This window comes from Osmerus eperlanus, chromosome 23 (assembly GCF_963692335.1).
Source record: "Osmerus eperlanus chromosome 23, fOsmEpe2.1, whole genome shotgun sequence".
NCBI classification, from domain to species: Eukaryota; Metazoa; Chordata; class Actinopteri; order Osmeriformes; family Osmeridae; genus Osmerus; species Osmerus eperlanus.
In genome coordinates, this window is record NC_085040.1 from 3,372,910 (window position 1) to 3,400,496 (window position 27,587).

A 27,587-nucleotide genomic window follows, 5' to 3' on the forward strand; every position below is an offset into this window, starting at 1 on the left:
GTTAAAAAACAAATACTCTGCCTTATAATCATACTTACAAAACAAGTGAAAGTTTGCTGAAGGATTTCTAATAACTCGTTCACGAAATACAGTGACGATAAGTAGACTTTTCTTGAATAGACGCATTTATTTCTGCAACACGATTAAATATTAAACAGAAATGTACAGTTTACCGTCTATTAGGGGTGGGAATCTTTTGGTATCTCACGATTTGATAAATTGATTAACGATAATTGATTTTTCAATTTTTAATCCAATTTTGGTTCAATACATGCTTACATGCTTGAAATGTGTGAATCGATGTGAACCGCTAAAAGACTGAATCGATTCATATGTGAATCGATTTTTTTCCCCACCCCTAATTTACATCTATTTAAGTATAGATATATGAATAATACATTTTTTCACTAGTAAGAATAACAAATACAGATATTGTAATTGGCTTGATTGCTGCAATTGACAAATGTTGCAAAGATACTAGTGCAAATGTAATTTCACAAAAAGCAGTTGTTGAAATGTCATGTTTTTGTTTTTATATGGAAGCTCACTGTTTCAATGACACTGTCAATATCGCTGTAGGCCTATGGATTGTACAGTCACTGTACATACACCGTCACATCGGATGCTATAAAAAGTAACAGTTACCCGAACAATACCATAAAAACGACTTAACAATACATGGAAATGAAAACACTACTGGGTGCTGCCTGGATAACTCTGTTTCTAGAAAATGGATTTCTATAGGGTTGTGGTTGGGTTTTGATCAGGCTGTGGTTGGGTTTTGATCAGGCTGTGGTTGGGTTTTGATCAGGCTGTGGTTGGGTCAGCCCTGTGGTCTCCTGGCGGGAGGAGCGGCGGGGTCCTGACACAGGGAGCTCCACCAGGGCCTGGACGGTTTGGGCTATCCGAGTCAAACCCTCCTCCTCCAGGATCAGCTGGGGGGAACACAGGTTATCCTGGTGGGGGAGGGGGGAAGTTAGTGTCTGTATGTGAGAAACATACAGACTCATAAGGGCAAATGTAAGTACACACTCATGCTGCTATACGTTTAGTGATGTGAGCATGCAACCCTTTAAATCCCTGTGCAAGTCAGTGACTTCAGAATATAAGCACATACTGAAATATATACAGTGCTGTACTTGGTGCAGCTGTACTTCTACACAATACTAAAACGTCTATGCATTACCCCATACGTTGTGGGAGGAGGACATACGTAAAAGGGAAGAAAGAGGTTTTATTTAGCACCAACGTAAGCATGCAGGGTGCCTCCAGGTCAGTCACCTTAGCAGGTCCCCACAGTGTACAAACTCACCTTCTCCCGGGAGGAACAGCCATCAGACTGTGGAGAACGTGGTACTGGAGGGACACAGCAGAGTTTCAAGCGCAGAGCAGAAGGCATAGTGAGAAGCTCTTTGGATCCACACAGTGTTTCTCAACCCCACACCCCCTCAGTCAGACCACAGTGTGGGCATGTGTGTCTGTTCGCCATCGGCTCGGAGGTACAGCAAGTTGTCCCAAGGCTGAGGGGCTGAGGGGTCGAGAAGCAAGGCTTGGGAACAACCATTGATAACGTACGTCGCAGGAAAAGCAGACATAAAAGACAGGCGTGGACACTGAACATGTTCAATGTTGCTTTTTTTTAATAATTTCTTTACAACGGGGGGAAAAACCTTTACATATAGATTTGTCTTATATAAACTAATTTGTTGTCTTATTAAATACATAGGCATCGTATAAATATTACAAAATACAAGTCTTTCCATTCGGTTTACATCCTTAAGAAGAGAACTCCATTCTAAAGCGGAAATGTGGATCTTTCTTAAACATTAGTTTTTCTATGAAACGTACATTTTGGTTGAAACATTATTGCAAATTCATTGCCAAGTGTTAATGTGTTGAATTGGTGTAACAGACAAGATAGACAAGGGCTGTGACTCTTTAAATACAGTATAGGTGTGAGAAGACATTGACCTCAACAAGATGGCCGCTCTTTCCTGCCTCTATGTAAGGTAAAAGAGCCCTAGTGTCAACATGTGTAACTATTATGAGGGTCATGACCACTAGTGGTAGAATCTGTGTTTAGCCGCACCTCAAATATAAGGTGTGGACACGGGGGAAGAAATCGGCGCAAACCGCCAATGACATCCAGTACGTTTTTTACAAAAATATAATCCAATTTTAATACAAATAAATGAAGTGTGTAAGACAAAGGTTCACCCTGCTCTGTGTCGAATGCCTTCCCTCTCCCCCCAGAGCAGAAGCAACGACACGGCCTGTGCTGGCAAACGAGCTGAGACCTCATTATGCACTAGAACTCAATTTCCCAAGGGCATGCTTCCCCCAGGTGTGCTATCCCAAGTGGCTTCTGGGAAACGTTCAAATCAATAAGACAATCGGGCGTTTACTATTTCACACACTACCAGTCAATTGCTTATTGATTGGAAATGTAAAAGCTGTGTGTGCCATACGAGTTGCCTCCTTGTTTCAAGTTATTAGCCGTTCAGTTCATTAAAAGGCAAACTAACCCTGTTCACTTGTATTAGCTTAAGGACTCTGCAAGACGACTTCTCTTTCACCAAGCACTGTAGCGGAAAACTAAAACAAAAACTTGATCAAAATAAATAAAAATAACCCAAATAACTTAATTCGCTGTTTACATTTATACAAACACAAAGCACATTAAGCCGCTGGTCTCCGGAGGGACCGACGAAAGAAAAAGCAACAGCAAAAAGAAGCTCGCCACAAATCTATACACACGTAAGCTTCATGAAGATCCTGTACCGTCAACATACAGGGGGGTGACTGTGGTGCAACACCACCCCCCACTGGTCACAGTCAACATTGCAGACAGACAAATGAACAAGTCTTTAGTGGTGGTTTGTCAGTCGATAACGACAGGCACTGGTTTCTCACCTGCCTACATGTGGTCGGCACGAGAACCATTCCAAATGCTTTCAGCTCCTTTAGCTACTCTGGGTCAAAAATCGGTCTTTTCACACATGCGTGTTCCTTACTGTGGTAACTACGTGCGTGTTCGTACTACAGTATCTCGGGGGGGGGGGGGGGGACAACGACGACTTTAAATCACATTCACAGTTCTTTTCTGCTTCGCTTCCCTCTGCAGATGAGTTGAGCATGAAGGCATGCTGGGCGTCAGTGTTGAAGGCTAGGCTGGCCTAAGGCAGACGTGGGGGGAAAGTCCACTCCAACTTCCTTATGGTTATGACTCCATGCAGGCCTATCAATCGAGGCGTTTACCTACATATACGCTATTCCTTTACATTTACTGCCATATAAGGAGAGAAGAGAGGCTCTTAATTTATATTTATGTGCCTTGACTGTGCCAAGAGAGTAGATTACTTGAAAGGGCACGTCGACTTAAAAGTGGTTTCTGTTTAAGACCCTCCTGCTCCGTGTTGTGGCCTTAGAGAGCAGCTGTGTTGCATCAGCACACACTGTGCTGTGATGTGGAGTGTGTGGGCAGAGTGTGTTGTGTTGTGTGTACTGTACTCACACACACGGTTCCGAGAGCAGCTGTAGACTTAAGGGCTGAAGGGACTGAATTCTGCGTGTCTGTGTGTGTGTGTGTGTGTCTAACTCTCTGCATGCCACATGCTACAAGAGCAGCTGCAAGTGTGTGTGCAATGTGAATGTATCTGAGGCTTGTTAGTGTGTGTGTTTGTGGTGGGGGGGGTCCTAAACCTCAGATTCAGGGGTCCGATTCACATCAGGGGTCAGTCAGTGTGCTAACGTCAGACAGTGTGCAAACACACACACACACACACACCCCGCCGTCTATGCAGTGAGGTGGTAGTAGAGTGTGTAGAGCAGGGCCATGGTCAGGCCGTAGAACAGCAGGAAGCCCGTGGAGAACAGCGAGGAGGAGCGGCCGCGGGGGTCCAGGGGGGCTCTGCCGGGGCCCTCCGCCCCCCCCGCCTCCCCCTGCACGGCCAGCAGGGCGGCCACGCAGCGCAGCACGGCGGGCAGCTTACAGAACAACACGTCAGAGCACACACACACCTCCATCTGAGGGAGAGAGGGGGGGGGGGTGGTTGAGAGGAAATGGAGAGAGAGAGGGGGGGTGGGGTTGAGGGGAGAGCGTGAAACAGAATGGAGGAAAGAGAGACAGAGGGAGTGGAGAGCGTGAAACAGAAGGGAGGATAGAGAGGGGGTGAGAAAGGGCAGAAAGGAAAAGAAACAAGATGGCAGAAAACAAAAGGACGGAGAGAGGAGAGGAAGAAAAGTGAGCAAAAAGATGAATAGCAGAAGAGAGAGACAGACAAACAATGAGCTTAAAGCACGGAACGCCCAAAACTGCTAGAACACAGAAGATGGCTAAACACCCGTCGTGGCAACATTACAGTAACATACATAGTTGACTGACTGGTAACAGCGGGGCTTGGACAACACAAACCTGCTGATGGAATGGGTTACACAAAAGGTGAAGGTAGAGGGAGAGAGTGAGAGAAAGGCGTGGGGTGAGGTATGGATCTTACCTCCGGGACCCCCAGTTTCCGACAGGCAGCAAGGAAGTTCTCAATGTTGAGGCGACACTTGGCGGTGCTCAGCTTGGGCTGGGGAGGAGGGATTAAAAGGGGGAGGGAGAAAGAGAGAGAGAGAAAAGGTAAAGAAACAGTCACGTCACGACCCATGGTGAGAAAAAAAAACAGTTCTCTCTTAAATCATCCATGCTCAAAAAAGTGTCGGGGGCTGTGATTGGCTCACCACTGCCGGAGATGGGATGTGGATGATGGAGACGGCGCGCGGCCGCACTTGATTGACCAGCTGGCACAGGATCGTGCCATTGGACAACGCTTCCCCTAGGTCTTCAGGTAGGGTGGTCTTCAACCTTGACTCCAGAGTCTGGGGAGAGAGAGACATATAGAGATATGGAGACAGTGAGTGAGAGAGGTAAAAAGAGAGAGAGACCTCCAAGTGAGACCACAGAGGCTGGTGTGAACGGGGTGGTGAGTACGTCAGAGCGAGGGGGGCGTCGGGCGGTACCTTGCGCAGCTGGACGATATCCGGTCTCTCTTCTCTGGGGGACCGCAGCGTGGAGCGAGACTCACTCCGCCCAGCCTCCACCAGACTGTGAACAGACCCTGACAGGAAGAGAGAGAGGCTGTGTACTGTAACTGTATAACAATGAGTCAAGGCATTCATGGTGCGTGTGTGTGTGTGTGTGTTGTAGGCGTACCAGACGTCTTGACACTGCAGCGGGAGGAAGCCCGGAACAGGAAGCTGTTGGGTTTGTGGGCGTGGCCTGGCGGAGACGATGCCTTGGGTGTGGACGGAACGTCTGACAGGAACACACACACCGTGTTGACTTGCATCTAAGGAAGTGCGTTTGAGTGTGTGTGTGTGTGTGTGTGTGTGCGCGCTCGCGCTTTACCTGGTCTGCTAACGGAACGCTGGATCGAGGGCCCATGAGCCAATGAGGGCACCTGGTCTGCACTCTGTGAAGAAGAAGAAAATGCATCCATGACACACACACACGTACATACATCATGAACATGCATCACACACACACACGGGGGGGGGGCACTCCTGGGACTCACCGCACATCGTTGTCGTAGGCCGTTGTGGGAGTGGTGGTTCTCTGGCGATCCACCACTAGATGGAGACAAAGACAGCACATTGCTCATCACAGGAGCTCTAACCCCGTCACTAAAAGCTTTCACCCAGCGTCTTCTGCCAAGGAGAGCACTCAGGGAAAGGAAATAAACACTGAACGGTTCATATCCATTAGGAGCATTTTGCTCAGATCTCTCTCTCGCTCTCTGCCTGGAACCCCTCGTGATGTAAATGGCCTTACCCTGTGCAACTTCCTGTCTGCGACGGCGTCGCCACATGACTTCCTGTTTTGCCTGCCGTCTTCAGACTGCAAGGGCAAGTTTCGAAACTTCTGGTTAGATATGGGACATGATCACTGGGGGCTGCCTGCCAGTAACCCTGCTCCTACAGAGAGATGCCACAGGGGCCACTGCAGTGTCCAACATGGCTGTTCTAGTTCACCACGTCACCGGGTTTCACCAAGTGTTCCCTGCTGCTCAAATATCCCCCCTGGCTCACACACTGGAGGGCCACCAGCTTGCTTTACACTACATCAAGGATATTCGCCGGAACCCTCTCTCTCTTGCGAAGATGTCGCCTTCCATCACCTCCATCTTTACCTGTCCTCCCTCCCTTGTCCTCCCTCCCTGTCCTCCCTCCCTTGTCCTCCCTCCCTGTCCTCCCTCCCTTGTCCTCCCTCTTCACCTGCTGTCCTTGGCCCTCTCTCTCTGCTGCTGCTGGGCTCGTTCTCTCTCCTGCCAGATGAGCAGGGTGCCTGGCTTCCTCCTCTCCTCTCCCAGGGTGGGGCTGGAGGGGGACGGGGAGGAGCTGGACCACGACAGGGACTCCGCCCCCATCTCCACACCAGTCCTGGGGGGGGGGGGGGGGGAGACAGAGAGAGAGAGACAGAGAGAGAGACAGACAAAGAGACAGAGACAGAGAGGGGAAGCAACGGGGAGAGAGAGACAGAGAGGAGAGACAGACAGAGAGGAGAGACAGAGAGGAGAGAGAGGGGAGAGACAGAGCGAGAGGGGAAGCGACGGGGAGAGATGGGAGGAGAGAAGAATGCAAAGGATTTCCAAAAATGACGCGATGTACATCAATTTGATGTGCAGTCAAACGCTTGAATGCTGGCCTATACCAATCCCTATTCATATAAATGAATGATGACTCTGTTGACTTCGCAGGGGCATTCATCTGCTTAAAAGGGAGCTGACTCGCGGTGTGGGAAACATGAGTACAGGGTCAACAAACTCAAGATCGCTCCCATTCAGCTTTACACGAACAGGGAACCATGACGCGCGGCGAGGCGCCCCAGACCTATCGTGTCTGAGCGTTCAGGCGCTCTGCGGTGTCCGGGGGGGGGGGGGGGGGGCGTTGGTCACATGGCCGCGAGAGTGGGCTTTGGTCATGTGATCGCGTGAGGCGGCTGGAAATGGGAGCCCTTCACACTGCCTGACACAACATTGACCATTGGTCTGGAGACGGACGTTCCGGGTACAGAGCCCCGGGGGCAGCGGAGAAGGGGAGGAGGTAGAGGGGAACACGCGTTTGGTTTGACGTTGTTTGCTTTGCGTCGGCATATGTGAATAGCCTCACACAGTTAAATACCATTTCTCTCTCATTTTTCTTGTTTCCCCCTGAAAGACCACACGTTTGGAAGACTTGAGTGCTACTACACATGCAGGTTCAGAGTGGCAGTGTGTAGGGTTAGTGCATAAGAGTAAATGTTTTCCATGGTTAGGGTGAGGGTGGCGTCAGTGGAGGACTGGATCGCTGTGTGTAGTGGGAACTGCACTCTGTTGACTTTTCCCAGCTCCTCAAACACCCAGGAATCTGACCTTGCACAGACGGCTGAGGGACTGATAGAGGGAGAGAGAGATACAGAGTATATAGTGTACGTACATAAAACCAACAAAGTATCTTATTCCACTCTACAGCACTGACTGGACATAGACTCGGTGTGTGCGCGTGTGAGCTGATGGGTTTCGAACGCCGCAACCGCCAAACTGCTGAGCGTCCAACCGAAACGCTCGCGGAAACGGGGAAGTGAAGGCTGGTCCGCACCGACGCGCACGCCGCTCACACAAACAGTCCCTGGCGTTTGGCTGAGGGTGCATTCTGAATGATGCAGGGGAACCATTTGGAGGCCGGGTGGCTAACCCTAACCCCCCGTGCCTTACCTGCATATCGAGGAGTCGGTTGTGGAAGGCGAACCTTTTTCGTTCCTTTCCTGGGAGCACAACAAAAACAGAGCACACAAGTCAAGCAGTCGACCTACTCAACCCAGAAACCGCACAGTATTTAAACATCGGGGGCAGATGAGACACACTGAGACTGTAGCGAGGCCTCCGTACCTGCGGGGGCGCTGTGAGCGGTGGGGTGGGCGGCGCCATCCCGCCCTCCTCCTCCGTCACACTGCTGTCGATGAAGTCCACCTGCTCCGCCTCGCCGTTGACTGCAGAGTGAGGAGAGGGGGATGAAGAAGGGGGGAGGAGGAGGAGAGGGGGATGAAGAAGGGGGGAGGAGGAGGAGAGGGGGATGAAGAAGGGGGGAGGAGGAGAGGGGGATGAAGAAGGGGGGAGGAGGAGGAGAGGGGGATGAAGAAGGGGGGAGGAGGAGGAGAGGGGGATGAAGAAGGGGGGAGGAGGAGGAGAGGGGGATGAAGAAGGGGGGAGGAGGAGATCGGCAGAACGGAGGACAAGGACAGAGGAGGAGGAGGAAGGCCAAAGAAGGGAGAAAGGGAGAGACGGTAGGAGGAGAGAAAAGAGGGAGAGATAGACAGGGGGAGGGTAGCGGAGAGAGAGAGAGAGAGAGAGAGAGAGAGGAGATATTGCAGACAGACCAATAACAGAGAGGAATGTTAGGGAGTGTATTCAAACAGTGCACCCTTTATTAAAGGATGAGGCAGGGAGGATATGAGAGAGATTTATGACCCTGGGGAGCTAGCTCTGAAAGCACACAGCCCCTCATTACATCTAATGTGAGGTTGTGTGTGTGTGTGCCCCTCACCTGCATGGTTCTCCAGAGAGCAGTCCTCCTCCACCTCCTCCTCCAGGTTGCGGTGGTCTCTGGTGAGCTCGGCCAAGCGGACGGATCGCTCCGAGAAGTCATCTGCAGACTGGTGACGCAACCACGGGAGAGAGAGACGTCAGAGAGACACATGCAGCACTTGGAGAGATATGCCGAGTTGAGATCAACCAAAGCACACTCACCCAAACACACTACACTCACCCAAACACACTACACTCACCCAAACACACACACACCCAAACACACTACACTCACCCAAACACACACACTCACCTCGTTCCCTGACCATCTCTTGCTTCCGCTGTCCACGCTGTTGAAGCCAGAGTCCAGACCTCCATACGGGCCTGTAAACAGCTCCTGCTCTGACAGACTGAAAGAGACACACACACACACGTCAGGAAACGCACATCAAGGACAAATCCACATTAGAAATACACACCAAGTACACACACACTCACAGGAGAGGCTCCTTCTGAGAACTGATAAGGCCTTGTGAGGTTCATTGCTCGTCACCGTTCTAGACCCACTGGGGTGGGGAGGGGATTTTCCAAAACAACTTTTCATTCCAGTTTTATATTCCGCTTTCCCAGAACATCCTCCCATATGTCCTCTGATTTCCTGCCTTCCCTCCTCATCAATCCATCCATGACTCCTCCCCCCCCCCCCCCCATCCATCCCTCCCGCTCCACGCTCTCTTCCTGCCAGCCCTCCACTATCCCCCCCCCCCTTTCTCCTCCACCCCTCCGGCCCCTCTCTCCACCCACCCTCCGTCCATCCCTTCCCCCTCCCCCCGGTCTCTCACCAGCTTTTGAAGTGGGTGGGCCGCAGGGCCCGCTCCATGTCCTCCTGGCTCCTCCTGCAGGCCTCCATGTTGAGGTACTTGAAGATGTGGTACTTGCCCTTGGAGCAGATCTGCGCGGGCGGCTGCTGCAGGGGGTTGTTGTCCAGGGTGATGCTCTGCAGGTGGCGCAGGTGGCGGTAGCACACGGGCACGTGGGACACGCGGTTGCACGACACATCGAGGCGCACCAGCGGCAGCTCCGACAGCTCTGGGGGGGGGGGGGGGGGGGGGGAGAGAAGGGCTGGTTTGAGTCGCTGAGCGGGCTGTTGAGAGCACTGCCTGCTACTGGACTCTAAACTGGACCGTGTGAGGTGAAATCAGTTTGAATGCAAGGCTGTCGCTGCAGGCTGAAGCAAGCAGGATACTGCTTCAGCTGGAGAGGGGGGGGGGGAGGGGTCGTTCCAGGGTCACAGTTGAAGAGAGTGCTGGTGTGTGTGCGTCTACAATATGTGTACGTGTGTGAGAGAGTTCAGGTGTGTATAGTACGTGTGTGTACAGTGTGTGTCAGTGCAGATGTGCACCCCACAGTACGTGTGTGTGTACACAGTGTGTGTGTGTGTGTGTGTAGGGGGGCGTACCTTGGGGCAGCTTGGTCAGCTGGTTCCTCCTCAGGTTGAGGTCTCTCAGACACTCCAGCTGTCCCAGCTCCACCGGCAGAGACTGCAGCTCGTTACAGCTCACATCCTGAGGGAGGGGGGGGCGTCCACCAGGAGAGAGGGGGGCGGGGGTCAAGGAGAAGAGGAGAGGATTACGGGTGAGACCAACAAAAAAGGGGAAGCAAACATTTCAAAAAGGTACTTTAAAACCCAGAGAAACTACCTCTAATAGGTTACAGGAAGTGAAACGTACAGGGAGGGAGAAAGACGGGGGGTGAGGGTGGAGGAGAGAGAGAGAGAGAGCGAGAGGGTGGAGGAGAGAGAGCGAGAGGGTGGAGGAGAGAGAGAGCGAGAGAGAGAGCGAGAGCGAGAGAGCGAGAGGATAAAGAGTCCAGGGAGAACCCAACTCCACCCGTAACCTGAGACCAGTTGGTCTGGGGCAGAACACAGCCACGATGTAGGCGTGTGTGTGTGTGTGTGTGTGTGTGCGTGTAGGGGAACGTACCAGCTGCCGGAGGTGTGTAAGGGTGTGTATGGAGGCCGGCAGGGAGGACAGCTTGTTGTTGCTGACGATGAGCACCCTCAGAAGGGGCAGCTCACACACCGACAGAGGCAGGCTGGAGAGCAGGTTACGACTGGAGGACACACACACCTGAGGTTAGCTTCGGATGACGTCGATGAGGGCTTGTAGGTGACATATGTCTGTGTTTGTGTGTGTGTTACCTGAGGATGAGGTAGGTCAGGGCTTGTAGGTGACACAAGCTGTGTGTGTGTGTGTATATATCCGTGTGTGTGTTACCTGAGGTTGAGGTAGGTCAGGGCTTGTAGGTGACACAAGCTGTGTGTGTGTGTATATATCTGTGTGTGTGTTACCTGAGGTTGAGGTAGGTCAGGGCTTGTAGGTGACCCAGGCTGGGGGTGAGAGAGCGGGCACAGTTGTGGTACAGGCTGAGCGTCTCCAAGGAGATGAACTGGCACAGCTCCTCCGGCAGCTCGCACAGTCGGTTCTTGGAAAGGTCTGGAACACAGGGACGATCATGTCAGACCATCACATCCGATCACACCGCTGTGGCAGGAATGATCCGACCGGTCGTGTAGCGTACGAGGGATCCGATTAGGGGATTTAGACAAAAGCTCACAGTCATTATTCACTTCCATTGTCCTAGGGTCCTGGATGGATGACTCATGCATGGAGCACACACAGCACAGCCACACACACTAGGCTTGTCCTGACCTGTAGCCGGTCACTCTCTCTCCCTCTCTGTCTCTGAGTCTCTCTTTCTGTGCTTGTCTTCCATCCCCCACACACACACACACACACACACACACACACACACACACACACACACACACACACACACACACACACACACACACACACACACACACACACACACACACACACACACACACACACACACACACACACACACACACACACACACACACACACACACACACACACACACACACACACACACACACACACACACACACACACACACACACACACACACTCTCAGGCAACGCCAGTGAAAATCATAACTTGGCCCTCGGTTGTTTTCGGTTCTCTCATACAATATGAATGTGTACGCAGGGAAAGAAAACGGAATGATCAACGCTGACCAAAAAAAGACACAAAAGAACACAGATTACAGAGACAGATCCGGGCCAGCCAAACCAAGTCTATTTCCGACCGCAGACATTTCCAGGCTTTCCCTATAAATAACCCCCCCCCCCCCCCCCTTTGTCCTGAATCATTTCCTGGTTGATCTAGGCCACCTTGCTGAAAGAACTCGTGCAGGTTCACACGGGTCATCCTCCCTTCCTCCCGGTCTCCCTCCATCGCTAGCCTCCTTTCTCTCCCTCTACCTGTCTTTTATCCTTTCTTCTTTTCTCTTTATTTTTTCGGACCCCCTCTCTTTTCCCTCTGCCCCTCCCCCAGTCCACTCCAACACTGATGACGCTCACGCTTCACGCCCCACCTCGTTGCACCTTTAATGTCGTTTTGTGGCTTTTCCTTTTTTTTTCCTTTTCCTCGGCCTGCTCCATCCTCCCCCTCTCCTTCTTTCCCTCTGTCAGCACTTCCCTCCCTCCCTCTCTCTCTCCCTCCTCCCCTGTGGCCAGTCTTCCCCCTTTCCTTGTAATGACAGTGGTGCGTTCCTGGGTCGCACTGAGCGCGCTCCGTGGAGGCCCTGTAATTAGCATCTCGTCCCCTCTCCAGAAATATCTCCTGACCCCGTCAACACAGGGCGTGCGAGTGTGTGTGTGTGTTGACTGTGATTGTGTGTCTGAGATCTGTGTGTGTGCATGCAGCCACGACAGAAAAAGAGAAATTCCACCACCTACCACTACTTCATCCACCACCAACCACACACACACACACACACCCTTTCCTCCGTTCTGTCTTCTTGAAGCCAGCGATATGCAGCCAACATAGCTGCAGACGACCAGGGAGGGTGGGTGATGGAGCAGATGGATTAGAATGGTGGTGGTGAAGTGGAGCGTTCAGATAGAATGGCCTCCATGTCTATGTAAGGCTCTGCTCTGGTGTAGTCCTGTCTGGTGTAGTCCTGTCTGGTGTAGTCCTGTCTGGTGTAGTGTAGTCTGGTCCGGTGTGGTCCGGTCCGGTGTGGTCCGGTCTGGTGTAGTGTAGTCTGGTCCGGTGTGGTCCGGTCCGGTGTGGTCCGGTGTAGTCCGGTCCGGTGTAGTCCAGTCCGGTGTAGTCCGGTCCGGTGTAGTCTGGTCTGGTGTAGTCTGGTCTGGTGTTGTGGGTGTGAATGTTCCAGGGCTACTGGCTTTAATAAAAAGGTGTTTCATTATCTTCTGCTGCCAGGAGAATGTTCATATGCACCGATAAACAGAGCGGCACAGAGTGTGTGTGTGTGCGTGCCAACATTCCAGCATAACCAGAATTTGGGTTTGGGTGTGTGCGATCTGGTGGTCCACACAGAAGCCGAGTGCACTGTGTCAGTGTGTGTGTGTGTGTGTGTGTGTGTGGAGCAAGGACTTATTTTGAAAGTGTGTGTGAATTCAATAGCTATGGATGCATGCATGGCCACACAATGGGGTTTGAGTGCTTGTGTGTGTCTGCAGTAGCTATGCAAGCAGAGAGGGTGTGTGTACAGTAGCACACAAGCCCATGGGCTCAGTCTTCCCAGCTCCATTGTCCTATCGTATAGCCAGAGAGAGCTAGCTGAACAATGGGACAGGGTGTGAGGGGAGGTGTGTGTGATGGGTCGAGGGGTTAGGGAGGAATAGATTGTGTGTGTGTGGCTGTGAGGGGGGTAATCCTGTGTGCTCTCTCGCCCTTCAGCCGAAAAGACGACTCCTCTTCCCTCATTCCTCTCCGCTCCATTCCCCTCCCCTTTACCCTCCCCCCCCTCTCCTTTAACCCCCTCCCCCCCACCCATCCTCTCCACCCCCGCCTCCCCACCCATCCTCTCCACCCCCTCCCCCCCACCCATCTTCTCCACCCCCGCCTCCCCACCCATCCTCTCCACCCCCGCCTCCCCACCCATCCTCTCCACCCCCTCCCCCCCACCCATCCTCTCCACCCCCTCCCCCCCACCCATCCTCTCCACCCCCGCCTCCCCACCCATCCTCTCCACCCCCGCCTCCCCACCCATCCTCTCCACCCCCGCCTCCCCACCCATCCTCTCCACCCCCGCCTCCCCACCCATCCTCTCCACCCCCTCCCCCCCACCCATCCTCTCCACCCCCGCCTCCCCACCCATCCTCTCCACCCCCGCCTCCCCACCCATCCTCTCCACCCCCGCCTCCCCACCCATCCTCTCCACCCCCGCCTCCCCACCCATCCTCTCCACCCCCTCCCCCCCACCCATCCTCTCCACCCCCGCCTCCCCACCCATCCTCTCCACCCCCTCCCCCCCACCCATCTTCTCCACCCCCGCCCCCCCACCCATCCTCTCCACCCCCGCCTCCCCACCCATCCTCTCCACCCCCGCCTCCCCACCCATCCTCTCCACCCCCGCCTCCCCACCCATCCTCTCCACCCCCTCCCCCCCACCCATCCTCTCCACCCCCTCCCCCCCACCCATCCTCTCCACCCCCGCCTCCCCACCCATCCTCTCCACCCCCTCCCCCCCACCCATCCTCTCCACCCCCGCCTCCCCACCCATCCTCTCCACCCCCTCCCCCCCACCCATCCTCTCCACCCCCTCCCCCCCACCCATCCTCTCCACCCCCTCCCCCCCACCCATCCTCTCCACCCCCTCCCCCCCACCCATCCTCTCCACCCCCTCCCCCCCACCCATCCTCTCCACCCCCGCCTCCCCACCCATCCTCTCCACCCCCGCCTCCCCACCCATCCTCTCCACCCCCTCCCCCCCACCCATCCTCTCCACCCCCGCCTCCCCACCCATCCTCTCCACCCCCTCCCCCCCACCCATCCTCTCCACCCCCTCCCCCCCACCCATCCTCTCCACCCCCGCCTCCCCACCCATCCTCTCCACCCCCTCCCCCCCACCCATCCTCTCCACCCCCTCCCCCCCACCCATCCTCTCCACCCCCGCCTCCCCACCCATCCTCTCCACCCCCGCCTCCCCACCCATCCTCTCCACCCCCTCCCCCCCACCCATCCTCTCCACCCCCGCCTCCCCACCCATCCTCTCCACCCCCGCCTCCCCACCCATCCTCTCCACCCCCGCCTCCCCACCCATCCTCTCCACCCCCGCCTCCCCACCCATCCTCTCCACCCCCGCCTCCCCACCCATCCTCTCCACCCCCGCCTCCCCACCCATCCTCTCCACCCCCGCCTCCCCACCCATCCTCTCCACCCCCGCCTCCCCACCCATCCTCTCCACCCCCGCCTCCCCACCCATCCTCTCCACCCCCGCCTCCCCACCCATCCTCTCCACCCCCGCCTCCCCACCCATCCTCTCCACCCCCGCCTCCCCACCCATCCTCTCCACCCCCGCCTCCCCACCCATCCTCTCCACCCCCGCCTCCCCACCCATCCTCTCCACCCCCGCCTCCCCACCCATCCTCTCCACCCCCGCCTCCCCACCCATCCTCTCCACCCCCGCCTCCCCACACCTCCTCCCAGTCCCCATCGCTGGGCCAGTCCTCCAGCTCTCACACGGAGGCACAGCCTTCTTTTGTCCGCCTGTTTGACTTGGCGAGGAAGTGTTTGGAAACACACTTTGTCTTCGAGTCGAAAACAAACACACACACACACACACACGGAGCCTGAAATGTGAGGAAAGGGATCTGAGATCGGACACAGTGCAACCCAGCCAACGTCCAACAAAATAAAAGACCTAAACAATACGGTAACTGCGACGTTCGGTATAACCATCGATACTCCTGAAATACACACTTCCTCTCGACTTTCCTCTAAGAAATCCCAGATCTCATACATGACTGGATGGGATCCAGCTGGAGACATAGACTCTACATTGAGAAGAGTCAAGTTCCCGACTAAGATAGAATGAATCGGTTATCTGTTCTGAGTGTGTCCAAAACAGAACCGCCGTCTATGGAAAGAGCCGGTCACTGAGTATCAGTGTGACTCAGCTGAGCCAAACACACTTGAACGTCCTCTAATCCTGATGTACACACACACACACGTACACACATGGCACATGCGTCACCCACACAGGCTAGCGCTTAACTCCTCATGCCTGAACAGACAAATCCATAAAGGCACCTTCGATGCTTAGCTGACCTTTCCTGACCCCCAATGGGTAACCATGGAGACCATGCTGATCTGGCGACTTCTAAGACAAAGGGTGACAAACGAGCAAGAGCATAACGCACACACACACCTTCCTCTTATTGCCGACCTGTATAACGCAGAACAACCTTAACCATTGCCATTTCTATAATCATCTTTCTTATTGAGCTCTTTCATCCAACAAGGGATAATTACACAATTACCTAATGACATAGTCCTCTGTGTTAAATGAGGGGTTACGGTGTGTAGGGAACACAGAAGGATTCCAGGGACCTGACATCACTGAATGTGTCCCTAGAAGCTCCTATAACCTCCACCCCCCCCCCCCACCCCCCTTTCCATACACACACACACACCGCAACCAAGGTTGGGTTACCAAAACAACAGTGGAATTCCTCAGGGGAGAAGATAAGAGAACGAGACCACAGGGATCGAGTTACAGCTTCAAAACAGCCCTCATGTTCAGATGGATACACCGCCAAGCCTGAGGTAACCTGCGCTCTTTAAACAACCAGCCGGGGCCATCCTCAACTGTCCCATAGATGTAGGCAAAACAAACCCGGGCGATCACATTTTGCGGTGCGACGGGGGTGTTTTTAACCGACGTGCTAAGGCTACTCCCGAGGGCTAATGGCTCGCACGCTAGGTGTCGGAAGACGCGCACACGTCCACTATCCTCGATGCTTTGATCTGGCTGAAGCCCTCTTAAAACCCCCGTGTTCCTCTTTAAAAGCCTGCGCTTTGTTTGGGACTAAGTTTCCCGTTGCTGTCAAAGCACATTAGCGGATAATCTATTTGAGGAAGCCGTTTTAAGCGCAGGGTGCTATGGACAGGCATCCGTTAAGTTGATTGTCGGGCTCAGGGCTGCTCATGCATGAGGAGCCGCACTCCACTCCCTTATGATGCTCGTTGGGATAATTAGTCGCCATGGCGAATACACCCTCCCCTCGGTTGGCACGGCTGTCGACCCGGCCGGGCCGTGGCCAGGGCTCACACACACACACAGGTGTGTGTGTGTGTCATCGCCTCTCAAGCATGGCACCGCTGAGAGAGTGTGTGTGAGTGTGTGTGTCTTTGTTTGTGGTTTCTGTATCAGCAGGACTGCGTACGACAACGCTAATGGAGGGAGTGAAGGCTGTGAAGCGTTGTGAAGCAGTGTGAAGCGGTGTGAAGCGGTGTGAAGCGGTGTGAAGCGGTGTGAAGCAGTGTGAAGCAGTGTGAAGCAGTGTGAAGCAGTGTGAAGCGGTGTGGGGCTGCTTCTGGGACTGAAGAGGAGAGAAAGACTGCGGGGCCCGGGCTGGGGGAGCACGCAACAGCTGAGATTCGTGACGAGATTTCTGCAGCTGATCCGCAGATAGAAGGACAGGGGCTGGGGAGAGAGAGAGAGAGGCGAGGGGGGGTGGGGAGGGCAAGAGAGAGAACTCGAGACATGGTCTGTCCTGAAAAAAAATATTCTGAGAGAGAGAGAGCCCACCTTCTACTTTCAGACGTGTCTCTGCTCTGCTCTCAAAAACGGACAGGTGGATGACTACTCAAAGCTGATTAGTGCGTCGAGAGGCCTCAGAGCTGAAGAACTCACTCTCCCAGTCTCACTGTGCAGCTCAGCTCTGTGTGTGTGTGTGTGTGTGTGTGTGTGTGTGTGTGTGTGTGTGTGTGTCTGGCCTGGTCATGATAGAGCAGAAACCGCGTTGGAGTCCAAATGCGCGGAGCAGGGGAGATTTACTCTCAGTCCCGTCGCCAAGAAACTTCACACTCCTCAGGCCTCAGCACGACCCTGAAACCCAAGAGAAATGGGAGAGCTAGGGCCTCACTGTGTGTGTGAGGATCTGTGTGTGTGTGTCTGTGAGTTACACTTGGAGACAGATCAGGTACTTATTTGACACGGGGGGGGGATGGGAGAAAGAGGGGAGGGAGGGAGGGACTGAACAACAACAGAGCTGAGATAATGCCAGTGCGAGGGCACGGACAAAAGGCACGAAAAAAGAAAGAGGGAGGAGGAGGAGGAAAAAGGGGCAGAACACAACAGGCTAGGCTTGCCCAAACACAACAGAACCGGGGAGAGGAGGAGGATGACTCGACAGTTGGTGACAGGTCTGAATCCTTCAGGCCGGGGGAGGGCTAGGGGACGAGCTCTGAGATCTCCTGACGCCCGCTCGGGGTGTGGGAGGGCCGCCAGTCCACAGTCCTTCTCACCGCTTCCGCTCGGGCTAAAGTGACCGTCTTACAAATGGCTGCACGAAACAAAATGGGGGGTGTAAAATATTCCCTGCTAATAGGTGATCGTTAGAGAGGAGTCGCCCCATGGGTTGAAGTGTCTGGGGGGCGATGACTATCATCATGTAGAATCACTGTCATTTCAACAATCCCCTTCTGCCAAACCTACCGGAGTCCTCCGACTCCTTTTCTCCAACAGTGTGTGTGTGTGTGTGTGTGTGTGTGTGTGTGTGCGAGTGAGTGACAGAGATACAGAGAGAGATCCATCTCCTCAGCTGGTGTTTACCTCTCGTGTGTTAAGCGTTGCCAACGACAACACGGACGTTCAGAAACCTCCCCATGCGAGGTGCTTTTACCAAACAGGATGTGGCGCTGTAACTTCCTGTCCCGGCGGTGTGACAGCATTGCACACTCAGGTCTCAGTGCAGGGTTTCCCGCAGCACTTTTCAGTTAAGGCGGCCGCCTTAGCAACACACGCCTGCCGCCTTAACTACGTCGTCAAAAATATATATAGCATTAGTCTATCACACAAACTAATCCCCCCTCCCCCCCCCGGTCTGACGGCAAACCACACCCTACCAACTTAACTAAAACATTTTCTGCGGGAAACCCTGCAGTGTGTATAGCAAGTACTGGTGAGGCCATGGCTGGCGTGGACGGGGTAGACTCGGGTGATAGCCTGTCGTAGGAGTATGCAAATGCATGCTGGTAAGTAATAGTAGTCGATTTGCACAAGGGGAAATGTCCTTGAATCTGCGTGTGAGTGAGTAAGTGAGCGACTGACACCCTCAGCACGTGTCATTTCAGCTCTCTCTTTTTTTGGCCCTTTCTGGACAGCGACAGTTCGAGACAGACAGGAAGTTTACGGGAGAAAGAGCGGGGAAGACGGACGCGGAAAGAGCCGGAATTGAACCGGGGCTGCTGCGTGTGGGCCTCAGCCCAGTGAGCCGTGCGTCATTTCCAAGCATGTGTGCGTGTCTCATTGTGCACGGTCATCCACCCATCCCCGCAGGGTGACAGGGACCCTGCGGGGAGCCGAGCTAATCCCAGTCAGGTTGACCTCACTGAGTCGGCAGTCGTGGTGCAGCCGGGGTCAAACTTGGGGATTTAAAGCTTCCAAACTCTCAACCTCGGCATCCAACTCTCCCTCTTTGCAAACCTGCACCCCTCCTCCTCTCTACCCTCCCCTTTCATCCCCTCTCCTTCCCCCACATCACCCTCCCCCTCCCCTCATTTGTTCAGTCCCTTTCTCTCTTTCGCCTGTTTCACTTTACCACTCCTTCCTCCGTCCTTCCTCTCCTTGGCTTGTTTTAGCTGCCATATGCAAAGGCCCTCAGTTCTGCCATGCAAAAGGGTGATTGGCTACACCACACCAGAGAGAGGGGGAAGCAGGAACTAACCTAGATCCTAGCTACTAGCACTGTGTGCCAGACAGATGATTCAAGTCACCGTTGCTCATGTGACTTTTGTCCAAGCGTGTACATCTAGCTGTTAAGAGTTTGAGGAACTGCGCGTCATGCAGAAAGAAAATGATATATTCCACGAAGATCACAAGCATAACCACAGTCATGAGAGAACAGAGATAGATGATCAAAGCAAAGCGACCCAGGAGGATTTGGCCCCGTTAGTCGTCAACACATCCTGTATTTGGGAACCATCACACGCTGTGTGAGAGGGTTTCACCCCCGCCAACGGAACAGTGCTCCCGCCGCCGGAGAGAGAAGAATGTGACCGACAGATGGACGTCTGCGCGGAGAGTGTGAAAGTCCTTCGATTGCTATAGCAACTGGCTTGGCGAGATGCTGAAGGGGGCGCCGGCTGATGAAATGAGTGACTTCATTACAATCCACAAACTGTTGTGGAGAGCCGGGGCGGTCTCTGATGGTGTGGTTTAGCCCTGCGGTTCAAGTTCTGGTTCAGTGGAAAACAGATGCAAGGCCCAAACTGTAAGGTCACAGAACCTTGACTCAGTTTCCATGTAAGTCTAGTTAAAGAGAGAGTGTTCCAGTGCGAGGGATCGGTGGAGTTTGATGAACACTGAAGTGAATTCATTATCCTGGCAGTGGCTGCTTGTAATCCTCAATGTTCTGTCTGACTGGGCTAAGCCACTGGGGCTGCTGTGTCGGGGGCTGTTGCTCTCGCACACACACACACCCACTTCCACCCTCTACACACACACACACACACACACACACCCACTTCCACCCTCTACACACACACACACTTCCACCCTCTACACACACACACACTTCCACCCTCTACACACACACACACACACACACACTTCCACCCTCTACACACACACACACACACACCCACTTCCACCCTCTACACACACACCCACTTCCACCCTCTACACACACACACACACACACCCACTTCCACCCTCTACACACACACACACTTCCACCCTCTACACACACACACACTTCCACCCTCTACACACACACACACACTTCCACCCTCTACACACACACACACACACACACACTTCCACCCTCTACACACACACCCACCCTCTACACACACACACACTTCCACCCTCTACACACACCAAAGGACACATATGGCACACAGACACGCGTAAACACATGCAACCCTTGCTCTCCACAACCGACACATGCTCTCTCTCTGTCTCTGTCGCTCTCGCTGTCGCTGTCGCTCTCTATCTCTCTCTCTCTCTGTCTGTCGCTCTCGCTCTCTCTGTCTGTCGCTCTCGCTCTCTCTGTCTGTCGCTCTCTCTGTCTGTCGCTCTTGCTCTCTCTGTCTGTCGCTCTTGCTCTCTCTGTCTGTCGCTCTCTCTCTGTCTGTCGCTCTCTCTCTGTCTGTCGCTCTCTCTCTCTGTCTGTCGCTCTCTCTCTCTGTCTGTCGCTCTCTCTCTCTGTCTGTCGCTCTCTCTCTCTGTCTGTCGCTCTCTCTCTCAAGCCCGACCAGACCCGGCCCCCTGCAGACTCCCTAATGTCGAGTGGGTCCCAGTGAATCAACCATCTGGACACACCAAAGTCAACACCCCAGGAGCTAATGGTTCTCTGTTACATAAGACACGACACACACACACACACGAGCAGAGCCCGCTTTCATTATTCACCAACCAAACAGACCTGGGGTGGACTGACGCCATGATCTTATTTACATACGCTCTTCTAGCGCTCCACACGGGGCGCTGACAGACGCAGGCCGGCGTCTGGCCGGGCCCTCTGATAGGGTTATTACCTAATGGTTAGTTGAGAGGCCTGCAGGGACGCTGGGAATCCAATCTCAATAATGTAGGCTACAGGCTTGTAAAGAGAATGGACAGGGCGTATTGACACATTCTGAAAAAGGTAATGTGAGGTCACAGCATTTATCAACTGTACAGCAGCAGGCTCTCCGAACTAGAGTAAGTTGTTTGGCTGTCTTGTTCAATCGGCTATGTTGAGGCAGACTGTGTTTGAACGGGTTAATACGTGACAACTGGGTTTGCTAACCCTAACCCACAACCACACATCGTTTGTGACAGCCTATGCTCAGGACATGTCAGGGAGTCAGCACAAAAAGTCGGTGACTAGCTAGTAACAGACTGTCTGTTCTTTTGACTCCCTCTCCTAAAGTCCCTGAGGTGTGCGGGCCCAGACACACACACACACACAACGCCCGGAGAGCAGTCAGAATGCCATGTTTGGACTGCCGGTTGCCACACAACCCTGAATTCTGGTTGTGAGTCAGAGAGGAGCCCAGGGTGCACCATTATCTCCGGTTGCCAAACAGAGGGTGGTGACCTTTTTCCAAAACCTGGCAACCCTGCTGGGCTACAGCACACAAGAGACGCTAAGTGAGGGAGTGATGAGGTTTTATGGGGATGTTTACGAGCTAGGCTAAAGTAGCAGGCCGTTTGGTACGACGGTGAGTTCTCGCTCTGTTTCTGTGGGGTTTCGAGGCTCCCGGTGAAATGGAGAGGCTGTTGTGGTGCGCAGGTCTCCTTCCCTTCCCTCGCTCTTTTTCTCCTTTCTCCCAGGGGAGCAAGAGGGATTCCCTTCACCATCTGCTCTGATAGAGAGTACACCAACAGGGCTTAGAGGGAGAGGGAGAGAGAGACAGAGAGAGAGAGGGCGGGTGAGGGAGAAGCCAGAAAAACAGACAGAGGGAGTGAGGGAGTGTGAGAGAGGGAAGAAGAGAGGGGAGGGGGGGGGGGTGAGTGTAGAAATACTGTCCACACCCACGCACTCAGAGAGACAGTGAACAGTGCAGACAGTGACAGAGTGCGCGAGGCAGGAACGGAGAGACGCACAACCGCGCCGGGCAGAAAGCAGAAGTGTGCGAGAGAGTGAGAAAACTAAACGAGCAGAGCAGACCACATCCGCAGGAGGGTGGAGGGCTGCGCGGAGGGGGGGGGGGGGAGGGGAGTGCTCCTAGAAGAGCGAGGCAGGCGCGCACACACACACAGCCTCGGAATGCGCGCACACGTGCACTCAAAGTGACATAGAACAGATGCAAACAACTGACACACACAGAGTACATGTTGCAGTACACACACCCACACACAGTGAGCACAACACACACCCCCCAACCCCCCACTACACAGACACCACACAGAGTTCACAGCAAGCTCAAAACAAGCAGAGACTCTTGCGCAACATCATTAAAAGCTCCGAAATAGTTTGAACCAGCGAATCTCAGTTTTCAAAGGAAGTGAAAAACGGGGGGCTGAATTCCAGCAGGGCTACAAAGTCTTTCTAGTCTGTGGGGTCTGGAACACCACACGACTTTGGTAAACAGTTTTAGGCCAGGACTGGGAAACCAAATGAGGTGAGGGAGGGAGAAGTGGAGAACTTGGACTTGAAGGTTGCCAGTTCGATTCCCGGTCATGCCAACTGACGTTGTGTCCTTGGGCAAGGCACTTCACCCTACTTGCCTCGGGGGGAATGTCCCTGTACTTACTGTAAGTCGCTCTGGATAAGAGCGTCTGCTAAATGACTAAATGTAAATGTAAGTGACAGTACTTTCAATGGCCATGGCGACGGAGAGACTGGACTTCAATGTCCTGGCACCGGTGTGACATAGAAAAGAGAGGGCAAGCGAGAAACAAATCACGTGAGCGTTGCTTCTAGAAGGGACTTTGAGTCGTCTGCTTGGGGTCATCAATAACGTTGATGAAACCTCCAATAAGGAAGAAGTTTCCAGGAAACATACTAAGAGACATTCTAGTTTGCCCATTGGAAAAAAGCCGAGCCAACAGTAAATAGAGGCCTATTAACCAAGTTGTTTTCAATGGGCGGTGAATCATCATTACTCACACAGGCCTAAGATGAAAGGAAATATTTGGACGAGGGAAATGAACACAACCTTTTAAAAACACCATCTGCATAATTTGCCATTACACTAGTCCGGTGCTCCCCAGCATGCCTTTTAAGAGCTGTCTTCGAACGCTGATGGGAAATGCTATAAGTAGTTTAATTGTTTTGGACAGGGAAGCATTACTTGCAGGCGTTTGTACATCTCCTGGAATGTTAATGTGCGTTCACACACCTCCATGTGGGCACGGTTCCCATGACAACAGCTTGCAGTGTACGGGCTATCAGCAGTCATGGAACCGGAACACTAGAACAGTCTGGGTCTCTAAAACGAATCACACGCACACACATCGTATGAGTATGAGTGAGAGTGAGAGTGAGAGAGAGAGAGATATGAGTATCACATATCACACACAGGCCCTCTTAATTTGGAATTGCATGCAAATGGAGTTCAATGGTGTCTCTTGGCCTAGATATCTACCTAGAAGGCCAACTACTGGCAGAATAAAGCCTAGATTCCCCTTCTGCGCCAGCATGTAGACAGCACATCACTTTGGACGAGACGGATTGACCGAAAGGATTGATTTTATTGGAAAATGTAAAAACTCATGAGCCCGTGCATCGAGACAGAACCACAGTGTAGAGGCATAGTAGTCCAGATAATCCTAGGCAGCACAGAGAGCAGTGCACATATAACAGATAGTAAACAGAAGCACAGATAATCGTAAGAGCTATAAGAGAGAGAATGGGCGAACTGTAAGAGAATGGGCGAAGGAGAGCGAGACAGTTAGGGAGCGAAAGAGAGAAGGACAGAACAGGAAGGGGGGAAAAGAGAGGTGGACTCACAGGCTCAGGGGACGGGAGGGGAGAGAGAGAAACAGTCACATAAAAAGCATGACTCAGACAATGCAACGGGGTAACAAAGAGAAAGAGAGGGGGGAAGAGAGAGAGGGGGAGACAGAGAGGGGGAAGAGAGAGAGACAGCAGAGAGAGAGGGAGGGAGGGAGGGAGGGAGGGAGGGAGGGAGGGAGGGAGGGAGGGAGGGAGGGAGGGAGGGAGGGAGGGAGGGAGGGAGGGAGGGAGGGAGAGGGGATTCCAGCTCAAGTGATGAAACCCCTTTTACGGGAACAGGATGACAATGCAAGCAGTGACACAAGCCACCACCCCCTCCCCCCCATTCATTATTTTATATCTCAGCTGCTAGGGTGATTAGTTGTGGTATGAGGTGTGTCTCTTAGCTCCCCAGTATCCCCCCTCCTCTCTCTCTCCCTCTCTCTCTCTGTTCCCCTCTTTCTCTCTACAAGAAGCTCTTGTCTCCAAGCGCCCCAGGAGGTCATATGAGTGGAGGTCTGAGAAGCAAAAAAAAACAAGCAGGCTTATTTATTAACTTTGCGCACACCCTTTCTCCCTCCTTCCCCCAGCACCAACATGTTCCCCAGAGCAGTGGGGGACAGTGGAAAGTAACAACAACAGAAAATAACTCATAACTACACTGCCCCCCCCCCCCCCCCACACACACACAAGCTTTCTCAATATCATTCCTCCCCCCTCTTTGTTCTTCAATGTCATCCTAGTCTTGGGGGGGCTAGAAACACTGGTTATATTAAACCACAACATGCCACTGAACAGTCATGGCCTGGTGGTCATAGTTTTGGGGGTCTGTTTTGAGAGGGCCGAGGCAGGAGAGATGCACACAGCTGGGCTTTGTTCACTGGGGCGCGACTGTGCTTACTGGCAGAACCCTTCTCCGGTCGAGCCAAGGGGTGTGTGTGGGTGTGTGTGTGTGTGAACCTCTGACCTTCCTGACAGGAAGTTCCTCCAGAACGGAGCACGGGAGAGGGAGAAAGAAGGGAGAGAGAGAGCTACTGTTATCATAAATACCATAGGGCTTTCTCTCCCTCACGCCAAGATTCTGCTAAAGACAGATTCCACCATTTCTGCTACATCAAAGCTTTGGAACCTGTGGTGAATTCTCTGTAGATTTCCACAGGTTTCTCCAAAGATGGTGGCACCATCGCTCAACACTTAAGGTGTTTGCTAAATCAAATCTGAAACGGTTCATGAGGAAAACCATACTTGGTAAAGCTTACCTAGTGCACAGGCCAGGACAGCGCTCATATTTCTCGTCGGTTCAGTAAATTAGCCAAGTCATCTTGCTGCAGAACACACGTAGGCCTACATGTTTGCACATGCAGCAAAACAATAGTTTGAACCAGAAGATGCCGACTCCAGCTTTTACATGAGGACAGGACCACTGTGCCCTAGTGCGACTAGACAGGAAAGTGGTATGTGTGTGTGTGGTAGCAGGAGAAGCAGACACCTATTGAAACTGAAAGTATGGTATTATCTCAAATGTGCACGTACAAGGTAGGCCTATGCTTTAGAGTAGAGCAGGATGTTATCAGGTTCAAATGCATGCTGATGACACTCAGACTAAAATGTGTGTGGGACAAAAGGTAGAACAGCCTTTTCCATGACTAAATGTAAACAATCTCACATCAAAAAGGTGGTTGAGTTGACAGAAAGCACTCTGAACACCATTAACAAAAACAAACGTTAGTATATCAGCTTGCCATACTTTATCTTGGTTTATACAGAGATTAACCTCCCTTTAAAAAACATTTGCACATCGAGATAGTGTTTCGTGAGAAATTGGATGCATCAATCACTTCAATATCCAGTACTGCTTGCCAGCTTGGGCGCCAGCTGTGTGTGTGTGTATGTGTGTGTGTTTTCAAGGCCTGCTCTCCAGTCCTCACCAGAACAGGGCTTGGACCTTTCAGCAGATGGTCATAATTATCGGTGCACCGAGAGCTAGCTCTTGCTAGCTAGATTGATTTCAACAACCTGGATTGGCTAATCCTCTTTCAACAAAGCGAGGCCCAGTTACTTCTGCTAATCCACACTTTCAACCGCACGCATTTTACTGCCCATTTTAGACAATTATCGAAAACTCAGCAAGGTTGTCATCTAGGGAGATAGTATTGATAATGCGCAGTCACTCCAACAAACGCTAAACTAGTATGTTTTTTCTAAAAGGGTTGCCAAGATGTTCTGAAATAATTTACAAAACAAAGACTTGTCACTAACAGGAAGAGAAGGCAAAAACTTGCGGAAAGCAAACAAGATACAACAAAGTTTGTCAATTATAATTTAACTGATCAAATATTGTGTTTCGGGTGTAGGTACATTTCCTAGTTCTACGTGTTCAAAGAATATACATGTTGAGGCCAGAACCTGCTCATGGACGTTTGATGCCGTATCTAGCTAGCTGTTAACACAGGATGTACCGTTCGAGGAAGCAAAGCAGGTGACAACAAACAAAAGACAGCCCATTCTGCTTCTTCGTGGACTGCTATTGTGTGTTGAATTGACCACATTGTTTGGGGCAACAAAAGAAAAAACAGCAACTCACCTGCATAAGTAATATCTGATAAATCATGGTTCCTGGCAGTTCTGGGAAATTCCTTCAATTTACGGTTCGACAAGTTCAGAGCCCCGCTCGCAGCAGCCTCCTCGAGCGCCTTCTCCACGCTCCGGCTGGCCGCTATTGTCGCCGGCAGCTGGGCACCATCCCCAGCAGCCATGTAATATAGATATACCTCCTTTGTTACTTTCTTTGAAGCCTTCTCTCTACTTTCATGCCCTTAGAGACAACTTCCAAATGGTGTCCCCCCGATAGACAACCTAAAAAGTACGACAATAAATCCGACAAAGGCGAGGTAATTCTCTTATTTCACTACGAACACGACTCTCCACGCTCACACCACGAGAAAGCGGTACTAGCTGTCAATCTTCGGGAGGGGTGCAGCATCGCGAGCGAGCGCACTCAACGGAGAAGCAGTGGGAGTGGCTACGACAAGAAGGATTTTGATTGGCAGTCGGTACAACACCCAAACTCCACGCAGACATACGGACTCAAGGCGGGGTTTCAATAAAGGGGCGTGCATGTTGAATAATTTCTGGAGTAAAATTGAGTGAAATTACATTGATGGCTATATAAACCAATAACTCACAGGAGGAATGAACCAATCACGAATGGCAGGGCTCTCGGAGGGGGTGGCCGCCAGGTATCATCATTCACATCGTTTTTCATGAATCACATCCAATTACATTCTTAGTTTTGTTCTTAAGTTTAACAAGAATGTTTGCCTCCAGGGCAATTCCATTCTGCAGACCTCTTAAGTTAATGTAGCATCATTGACTGGCAACTCACCCTAGTTTGTCACACGGATTATAGATTTGGTGTTTTCCACAGTTTTAGCCATGGTGAAGCTTGGTAAATCCATGCTGGATAAAATATTGACAAGTCATTAGCCTAATCCTTCTTTGTGTGTGTAGTTTGTGTGTGTGTGTGTGTGTGTTTAGTGTGTCAGGATGTG

At 52.5% G+C, this 27,587-nt stretch overlaps 1 protein-coding gene across 3 annotated transcripts; it reads right to left on the bottom strand.

Annotated features, from left to right (window-relative positions):
* Positions 1-114: 114 nt before the first annotated feature.
* Positions 115-27,021, bottom strand: lrch4 (leucine-rich repeats and calponin homology (CH) domain containing 4). 3 transcript variants are annotated; one of them, XM_062449186.1, is made up of 19 exons: positions 26,621-27,021; positions 10,897-11,041; positions 10,529-10,658; positions 10,006-10,111; positions 9,389-9,635; positions 8,860-8,956; positions 8,566-8,674; positions 7,911-8,011; positions 7,737-7,786; positions 6,259-6,423; positions 5,816-5,881; positions 5,559-5,613; positions 5,393-5,456; positions 5,198-5,299; positions 5,005-5,102; positions 4,726-4,863; positions 4,497-4,574; positions 790-956; positions 115-745 (listed from the first exon to the last, which is right to left on the bottom strand). In XM_062449186.1, the coding sequence occupies exons 1-19, from the start codon at positions 26,790-26,792 to the stop codon at positions 739-741; spliced, it is 2,097 nt and encodes a 698-aa protein (XP_062305170.1). In that variant the 5' UTR covers positions 26,793-27,021; the 3' UTR covers positions 115-738. The 3 variants fall into 3 exon arrangements, with proteins under 3 accessions (XP_062305170.1, XP_062305171.1, XP_062305169.1); XM_062449187.1 differs by having other exon boundaries at positions 115-956; XM_062449185.1 differs by lacking the exons at positions 115-745; positions 790-956 and adding an exon at positions 1,619-4,026.
* Positions 27,022-27,587: the final 566 nt, after the last annotated feature.